A 9,899-nucleotide genomic window follows, 5' to 3' on the forward strand; every position below is an offset into this window, starting at 1 on the left:
ACGATCTTTCCCCATGCCCACTATTTCTGGTTGCACAGATCCACCCAGACCCTGATTAGGAAGAAAGTACATTAGCAGCAGTAAATAAATAAAGAAATGTTTTAAAAAGAGACTGATCTAAATTGTCTATTTAGGTTTATTTGCATACTTTTAAGTGTAGAAGTAATTCTGACTTACATATTTAGTGCAGAACTAGTAGCCTTGCCAACATTTTGAGCCACCACTTACAATTTGTCACTGTAATGCAGGACTGTACTGCTCCCTATAATATATTGTATGATATTATATTGTATTATATTATATATGACATTATATTATATTTATTATATGACACTATATGATATTATGGAATATTATACTATATTATTATACAGTATTCTATTTATTATATTATTACTGTTCCTTTTGCACGAAGAAACACTGCCATCTAGCTGCAGGATTAGGAAAGACAGTATTTGAATCCTGACTTGAGTAACACTGAAGATAACGAAACGAATACTGGTAGAGTGCATTTTATGCTCTGTCCCCCCCTAGAAAAAAAATCTTCAACACGTTATTGGTAAATATAGTTGTCAGTAAGCTACTGTACATGCAAGATTATTATTCATAAGTAACCACCTGGTCAGTGGGCATACACCCTGGACAGAGTTCCAGTCAATCACACACATTGACTTACCAATTTGAACCTATGGGCAATTTAGAGTAGCCAAATGACATCTGTAAATGTTTTTGGGAGGTGAAAAGACTTTTACATGGCAACACGGAGAACATACCAAACTCAACAAACTGTAACCAAGCTAATAATAACAGTGAATCAACATTTAAAGAGCTTTATGTCAGAATGAAATATACTTATTTACAAATACCATGGTTATTAGGGTAAAGAATTGAAAGACTTCAGTTTAGAAACTAGAAATGATTTACTGTATATTCATGTGTTAGTTCATCAACTATATTAAAATATTTAACATGAATTCATGTAAACTCTAACCAGCACATTATACTGTATATTTATATGCAGCCCCTAGAATTTTGATTGAATTTAAAACACATATTAAGGTGTTTTGACTTATTTTTAATTGAAAAAACCATTAAACAGGTTAGATCATGTAGGTGTAAACCTTATTTCACTTAGTACTTTACTGCACATTTGACTTTATAATCAGAATTGTTAGGCACATCAAGGCATTTTGAAATGAGAATCAGTTGGCTCACAGCGCAGTTGGTCAAAGAACATGTTTTTTTTTCTAGTAAATACGAGATTATTTATATCAGTAATATTTCTTTGATTGGGTAAGGTCACTTCTAAACAACTTATTTTACAAAAATGCTATCAATGAAAATGACTTGTGTTTCAAAATTTAAGTATTTACAGTATTTATCATTTACTATTATATTACAGCACTTTCTATTTAATTCATCACCCGTTTAACAATATATTTACAGTACATAACCTAAACTACAGTAATTATATGTTTAATTAATACATGACAATATTGCCTATAAGGCAACTATAATAATTACCGCTAGATGGAGCTAAAAACTTACTTACATTGATTCATTTAACTTCTTCATCACCGCTTTATCCTGGTCAAGGTTGCGGTGTCTGCCTAATCTGAGCGAAATGCAGAAAACAATCCAGACAGGTCACCAGAACATCTCTCTCACACACACACACCAGAGCACCGAAAGGAAACCCACATGAACAAAGGAAGAACATCAAAACTGTATAAAACTTGGCCGTCCACCCAGGGAATTAAACCCAGACCGTCCTCTCTGTGAGGAGACAGAGCTACCCACTCCGCCACCATGTTGCCCCCTGCTTTATTACAGACAAAACGTTGTACTTGTTAGAATTTTAATCGCTGATTGTTAGTACACTTGTACAACTAGTACATCTTTGCTGTAAACAAAATTTACAGTGGGATATTTTGTAAAAGGTTTTGTGTGTCAGCTGTACCATCATGAAAATATGTTGCCTTAAACTATTTATTCTGAGGTCTCAAAGAGGAGTGTAGAAATTAGGGGGTGTTTGGAACTTAATATCAATTTAAAACAGTAAAAAATATCTTTTTTATAAAAATATTTTTATGTTTTCATAAAATTAGAAAAAGTCATTAAGTCATTATTGTTTATTATACATTTAGATAGTGTCCCTTTTTATTATTTAACTTGTATGTATGTTGACACCTGCACCAAAAGAAATTCCTTGTACATCTGTTACCAATTATAAAGATTCTGATTCTAAGTATCAAGCTGATTGAGAAGGGCTAAAGATATTTTGTGAGCTGGTAAGATGCTCGGGGGTCTCAGGGACCCCAAACAGAACCTGAAAGTTATGGTTAAAGTTCCAATCTGTGACAAAATGTGCCTTTTTTATTACAAAAAGGACAAATTCAAAAAGTACATTTAAAAAATATCGAAAGCAAAAGAAGTACTACATTAAGCCAGTCACTTAATAATGTTAATGATAATAGTAACATTAATGTTATTTTAATTGTACACCTTAAATAATCAAGAAAAGAACCACACAAGCATACATTTTACACCCGTTTTATTTATAAAATAAAATACAAACACTTAAAAGTTTCCATAGGAAAGCAAAATGAATGCAATCCCATCTCTTTCGTATCCATTTTCTAATGCATCATATCATGAACTGTTACTCAACAACTATTTAACTTACAAAAGTGTTAAAAAAAATTATTTGTAAAATAGAAGAACAAGAAAGGAATGTGCAGCGTCTGTGTAAATCGGTTGAAAGATTTTCCCAGCCCCAAAAAGTCCCAGGCTTCTGCATGAAGTGGTCCATTGTAGTGGTTACATGCATTTGAATAGTAATACATTAATAAATGGCATAATTTGTGGCATATTTAGGAGCGTGGGCTTTACACAGCAGTAGACCTTCATCTAACATTGAAATGCAAAGATGGCTTTTGTTCTCTATTCCCTCAATAATCAAATAATACATTTATAAGTAAAGAAAAGAAAAGAAAAAAAGTTGTGCATCTTAAATATTGTAGGAGAATGCGGCATGGCCCTTGAGTGATCACAGTGTTTTATTATAGTAAAATATGTAACCAGTTCTATTCAGCAACAACAGGAACAAACATAGCTGATGTCAGTATTTGCTGTTGATCCTGTTGTCCACTGATTTGACCAAGTCATGCACTGAACAGCCTTTATTCATGATATGTTTAATTAAGGTAACTTAAAGGACCCGAGTAGCACAGGGCTTAGATGGTAGCTCCAGGCTGCTTTCACGTCCACAGTGAGCTGGCATGTTACCAGAGCCCTGCTCCTCCACCATAGCTGGCAAGCCCTCAGCATGAATCTGCTGCATGCACTGCCTACAACACAATCAAAATAAAAAGGGGCTCAATACAAAGACAAAACATTAAGAATATTTAAGCAGTTCCACCTCAGCTCATGCATTAAAAGAAAATCGAAGTTTAAAACTCACCATGCTGATCGGGACATGACATTATAGATGTCCGGCCTCTGAAAACCATTAAAAGTGGATGAAGCAGCCACAGTGTAAGCACCCATGTTCTCAAACAGCAGCCAGTCTCCAACCTGTAGGTCAGGCATGTCACACTGCTCTACAATGCGGTCCAGGCCATCACAAGTAGGACCCCACATACTGCATGGATACATGCGCTCATCAGGCTTGGGCTTCTGTACAACGACACCAAAAACAGAAGCGAGGTTACTCAGCTATGAAAAACAGAGTGCCAGTGCTGAACAATCAGGATTATGTACAGCACTAAGTATATGAGGTGTATTTTTTTTTTTTATTCTTTATTAAAGTTATTAAATGAAGTTGCATGATTGTCATGGGGTATGATGTATTGTATTACCTTGTGCAGAACAGGCAAGACATGCGCGTGATCAAAAAGGATGCAGTTGAAAGATCCATAAACACCGTCATTGACATAATACATAAGTGTTCGGTCACTGGTTTCATCATCTTCATCTGTCAGAGAAAAAAAGAAAAGAAACAAAATTAAACTCTGTTGCCAAGCATTTAATAACACTGCAATGCAGAAGACAACTGCAGAAAAAAGTCCTACCATCAGAGCCAGACTGCTCCTTCATTATGACCTTTTTAGCAATGATGTTGACAGCTAGAGTATAAGCTGATGCAACATAATATCGACCAGGCTCGGCAATGATCCTGACTCCAGAGTCTGCAGGAAAGTACTTATCCAGTGCAGAGTTGATCACGGGGGTAATCTAAAAGAAAACCAAAATAAAAAAAGTATTTACATGTATTTCTTTACTATGTTTAAGTAAAACAAAAAATTTAAAAACAATACAACCATATTTACAAAAAAAAAAAAAAAGAAGAAATTGTCAACGTACCTCTTCAAACTTTAGCTTGGTGTCATCAGAGCCAGGAAAGCCACCACCGATATCCAGCAGGGTCATACTGTAGCCCAATTCAGACTAAAGTGAAACATGTAGATTTTAGTTAAAACATGCAGCAGTGGTGGACTTCCACTTTATACCAATCTGGCAAGCAAATTTACAGCCTAACTTTACTCACCCCCATGTCAAAGACGCAGCGTGCATCTGCAATAGCCTGGGTGTATGTCTCTGGGTCAGTGCAGCCACTGCCAACATGGAAGCTGACTCCAATAACATCCAGACCCAACTCCTTAGCCCGCTCAAGAAGCAGCCTGCTGGTCTTCAGTGTGGCTCCAAACTTTACACTAAGCCTGCACACGGCTTTAGAGTCATCAGTAGCGATACGCAGCACCAATCTGCAGACACAAATCAGTGTACAAATTAGAGACCGTGCAAGTGTACATCAAAACAGGAAGAAATGAGTACACTATAAACCTACTCACTTAGCACTGTCATGGGAACGAGCAACCTTCATAAGTTCAACTTCACTATCAAAGGTCATCATTTGCACCCCATGAGCAGCAGCATACTTGATCTGGGACACTTGCTTACAGGGGTTGGCATAAATAATCCTGCAGGGGTCCACTCCCAGAGACTGAACAAGCTGAATCTCAGTCTAAAAGAAAATAAACAAAAACAGATTTTAAATTACATTAGTGCAATTTCAATCAATTTGGAAACATTTACCAGAATTGCAAAATTATGTGTGTGTGATCAAAAAGAAAAGGAAAAAAAATGCAAAATTAAGGTTATTTGAAAATACCTTGCTTGCACAGTCGAAGCCTGTTCCCAGCATTGCCAGTGTCATGACAACAGCCCTACTATCGTTGCATTTGACTGCATAAAAAGGTGTGACACGAGGCAGGGCACGAGCCCACCTAAGGTGCTTTTTAAAGATGTCTCCTAGGTCTGCCACATAGAAGGCATCTTTGTCATCCTGCAGAAAACAGAGGTGTGGTTAAAAACAAGACAACGCATCAGCACGTTTTGTACACATCACCACTAAACTAAAGATCAAGTGCGATTGGGGAAACTCACAGATAAGGAAGACTCATTGATCTTCTGCTCGACAATATCCCGTGCACAGAACCCCTCCTCCAGGGAGGTGAAGTCAAAGTCAGTGGAAGTAAATGAAGTCATGGTCACGATTCAAAATGTGAATGCAAAAGAAACTGCAAGGACAGAGGAGAAGATTAAACATTCCTTATTGTGACCCCGAACTACAATCATTATCTGTTCATGACAAGCATGGTATCTTAACCAAACGTCACACTGATCAAGTGTCGTCTTCTAATAGATTTTACTTATTCTAGTTCTTTGTTATATTGTAATATAATAATCCCCCTATACAGATTATAATTCTTGTTGTATTAAAACTGTATTAAGTAACTTTAAACATTACACATTTTAAGAGCAATGCCAATTTAGAAAATCATGTAAACAGTCAGATTTTACAGACTTAACATTTTTATTTCACAAGGAAACAGTAATGCATTCATGTCAAGAAAACAAAGTTGTTTTGTTAGAATGTTTTCACTTACTTGGACAGAAAGAGATGGAATTATCAAATGTTTTAAATAAGGGAATCAGAGGCCCCAAGGCGGTTCACCAGTGAAGTTGAAACCTTTCAGATAAACCTCAAGGCCAGGGCCAGTGTGTGCTTTGCTCAAGCGAGAAGTCTGAAATCAAAAAGCATAGTTTATAAGTTTATAAGATGGGTTCATATTCAGGCATATTTAAAAAGTTAAACAAACAAGAGACTGGTATTGTCTACAAAAGAATTTAGAAATATTGCTACCCCCCACACACACTATCATTATAGCACTTGTATTTTGACAAGAGCAAATGCAGACAGTTAATTAACCAGAAGCTGTAAATGTCTGTATTTGAGCAAGCACTGCTTTTCATATTAAAAGCACTGACACAATAACCAACAAAACAACTATACACCACCGAGTTTGCATTTAAATATAATGTGAAACAGTTAGCTTTATGGGTAAGATAGGAAGACCACCCGTACACGCTCCCAAAAGGGTCCGTTCCTATAGCATACGTAATGCACTACGTAACAAGATGCAGCCTTTTCCCTTCCCTACTAAGTGCACTTAGATAACGTATAGAGCCATTTGGGTCTGACCGTAAGTAATTTGTAGGGTGAATGGGGGGAGCCAATGAGAGAAGAGCTGCGCAGGCTTTTGGCTGGTAAGGCCATAAAGGAGCAAATGCGGCCAACACTGTGGTACAGACTTAAACTTCAATGTAAATGATGTACTTAATGTCATGGTACCGGACTGTGAGTAGAGTAAAATAAAGCGAGGAAACATTCTGGATAAGTTTTACAACGCGGAATCAAAAGTTGCATGTTCTAAGTTATATGGCTACGTATAAGATCAGACCACGTGGATTTTCAAATAGCTATTCTATTACTGTAAAGATTGCTTAGAAGTAAAATGGTTGTAGTTGTCAAGTTTTTAGAAGATAAATTGATGTATTTAACGCATACAAACCAGAAACAATATTTATTAGAACAGATAAAAAAAAAAAAACGGACAATCCGCTAACTTTAGCCGTTAGCTTCTACCCGACTAGTCTGCTCTCCTCGATGTCCCTTGTCGCACACTAACGTACTACTTAGTTTGTTAAAATGGCAAGTACATTTAATGTAACTAAATGTGTACGTACTGTTTAATATAAGTAGTATGCGGTTTGCTACTCAGTCGGTTGCTGTTTTTTAGTTATTAAGAAAAACCGCGAAAGCATAAAAAACAAATAATTAACACATTTCGGCACCAAATGTCCGTAATAATCGTATTTAATTAATATGTGCAGTAAAACTCACTTAAAATTTAATAAAAACTATTTAGCTAGTATTTAACGCTGACACTTTCAATGCGAGTAGTGTCAATTAGGCTAACATAAGTAACCTGTGGTAAAGCTACTGTATGTTAAACAGAAAATCCTGAATAGAAACACATAATATGTAAGCTACATACCTTAAAAAGCATTTACAAAGATTTTTTCCCATTAGACCAGAATCCTGGAAATGAAATAACTCCGTGTTTAATGGCCCACCGGCTGCTCCACGCTGTCTGAATGTAGTCGGCAAACTGACTGCACCAATATATAGTCGGGCCGTAGCCACGGAAACACACCAGCTGAAACCGGCCTGCCTTACGCTCTGCATCCAAACCGGTTTGAACTTGCTACTGAGCTTCTCGCGCGCACATCCTTGTCTCGCGTGACCTCAACGGAAATGGAATATGAACTCTTTCTTTTACAGAAATAAAAGATACTTTTTAATGAAACAAAAACCTCCATTACTATTGTATCATAAGCAATACAGGTAGATGACCTTCAGTGAGAAAGATTACATTTGTGTGTAATTTCTTACAGTGTGCATCAAGGCCCCCCATATACACCATATACATATTTATCTTAAAGTTGCCACCATTCATGCACAGGAAACTGCATAGGAAACCGTATCTGGGCCACAGGCATGCCACGTTTCAGCTATCAAATACCCAAAGCTAGGTCAGGATCCACTGTGGCAGAAATTGTGTGGGCCTTTACAGTAATCTTAAATTCAGTTTGGTTCAGTTAAATTCTACTAAAACTAATTAAATAAATAAGATTAATTCACATACCCTACAAAAAGTTTTTGTGATGTAACAACAACTGCCCTTTTTAAACTAAAACATTATGCACCATCTACTTCTTATGATGCTACATTTATTGTGTGGTAAGTTCCACTCTCTGCATTGTACAGACAGTAATGCTATTTTAAAGGCCTGACATTAAACAGCCTAACACGACTGTTCCCCTGTAGAGACCACACACATTGTGTCTAGAGGATAATAATATGACAGAAATAACCTCACTCACTCTCCATAAAAAAATTACGTCCTGACCTTATATAAGTCACTATAGTAGTTTAGTCACTGAGGTTAGGCCTTAAAACACACTTAATATATTCCCATAAAGTATCATATGCAGGGATTCTTATTTGATACATTAAAGCAACGCTACTCTTGAGATGATTATTGTCAGTGAAGGCTTTATAGTCACAGTTTGTACTTTAACCTGTAATTCTGTCTTTCTCACTTAAAATCTAGAGGTGCAAATTTATACGGGATTCCTACGGGATCAATAAAGTATCTGTCTATCTATCTATCTATCTATCTATCTATCTATCTATCTATCTATCTATCTATCTATCTATCTATCTATCTATCTATCTATCTATCTATCTATCTATCTATCTATCTATCTATCTATCTATCTATCTATCTATCTATCTATCTATCTATCTATCTAGAACAATCTCAGACACAAACAGCATAAATAGATTGGGTCATTAGATTTTACTTTTTTTCCCAAATCCAATGTTAGTCCTTTGGGTTTATAAAGTTATTTAAAACACAAAAATTTACACAGGTCTTTAATCTTTTGTCTGCATTTCCAATTAAGGCCCAAGATAGGAAACTTCATGGTCTGAAAAAGCTGCTTTGCTGTGGTGGTGGTTGTAAGTATGGCTTCAAGGCAAAACGTGTTCCCGTCAGATCTGATCTCTTTTTAGCCCCGTGTTTTTTCCAGACAAGTTCTGTGATATTTCTCCAAACCAGAACGTGAGGTCATTCTGTATAACTAGCTTCAAACACTAGGAAACACATTCCTTTTAATGAGTGGAATAAAAGTCTAAGGATGAGTAAGAATAGGTTCCAGATTTTGCCAAGAGCAAATGCAGACAATTAACCAGAAGCTGTAAATGTCTGTATTTGAGCTGGCACAGTTTTTTTTATATTAAAAGCACTGGCACAATAACCAACAAGCTATGTTAACACAATTTCAGTTGTTTAGGCATAGTGTAATGCTCAGTAGTTAATTTTTTTATATATTAGCTCAAGGGACAGAACTTTGAGTGACTGAGTGAATCCTAGCAGTAATGGTCTTCAAATTAGAAGATGATTAGTAAGATTAGTAAGGCAAAACTAGGCTATTAAATGTGAGTTTAAACACAACCTGAAACTAATATTCAAATTCTAGCAAGCTAATGTTGGAAGGTTAGCTCAGTCTGTTTGAGATTACATACATGGTCTTAAATAAACACGTAGATCTCTCGGTTTTGGACTTGGTTTTAGTTTTATTCATGGCCTGCTGTTTTTTCCATCCTGTTTAAATTTACTGGCCTCTTTATAAGGAACACATACAGTGGGGCCAAAAAGTATTTAGTCAGCCACTGATTGTGCAGGTTCTCCTACTTAGAAAGATGAGGAGGTCTGTAATTTTCATCATAGGTACACTTCAACTATGAGAGACAAAATTAGAAAAAAAAATCCAGGAAATCACATTGTACGATTTTTAAAGAATTTATTTGTAAATTATGGTGGAAAATAAGTATTTGGTCAATAACAAAAGTTCAACTCAATACTTTGTAACATAACCTTTGTTGGCAATGACAAGAGGTCAAACGTTTCCTGTAAGTCTTCACC

General features: G+C 36.1%; 1 protein-coding gene across 1 annotated transcript; it reads right to left on the bottom strand.

Annotated features, from left to right (window-relative positions):
• Nucleotides 1–2,537: 2,537 nt before the first annotated feature.
• Nucleotides 2,538–7,582, bottom strand: odc1 (ornithine decarboxylase 1). Its single transcript, XM_063007403.1, has 11 exons — nt 7,404–7,582; nt 5,952–6,089; nt 5,449–5,582; nt 5,174–5,347; nt 4,854–5,026; nt 4,550–4,766; nt 4,366–4,449; nt 4,074–4,236; nt 3,861–3,976; nt 3,464–3,678; nt 2,538–3,350 (listed from the first exon to the last, which is right to left on the bottom strand). Exons 3-11 carry the CDS (start codon nt 5,548–5,550, stop codon nt 3,212–3,214), a joined length of 1,383 nt encoding a protein of 460 aa, XP_062863473.1. The 5' UTR covers nt 5,551–5,582; nt 5,952–6,089; nt 7,404–7,582; the 3' UTR covers nt 2,538–3,211.
• Nucleotides 7,583–9,899: the final 2,317 nt, after the last annotated feature.

Source organism: Trichomycterus rosablanca, chromosome 13, assembly GCF_030014385.1.
Source record: "Trichomycterus rosablanca isolate fTriRos1 chromosome 13, fTriRos1.hap1, whole genome shotgun sequence".
Classification (NCBI taxonomy): Eukaryota; Metazoa; Chordata; class Actinopteri; order Siluriformes; family Trichomycteridae; genus Trichomycterus; species Trichomycterus rosablanca.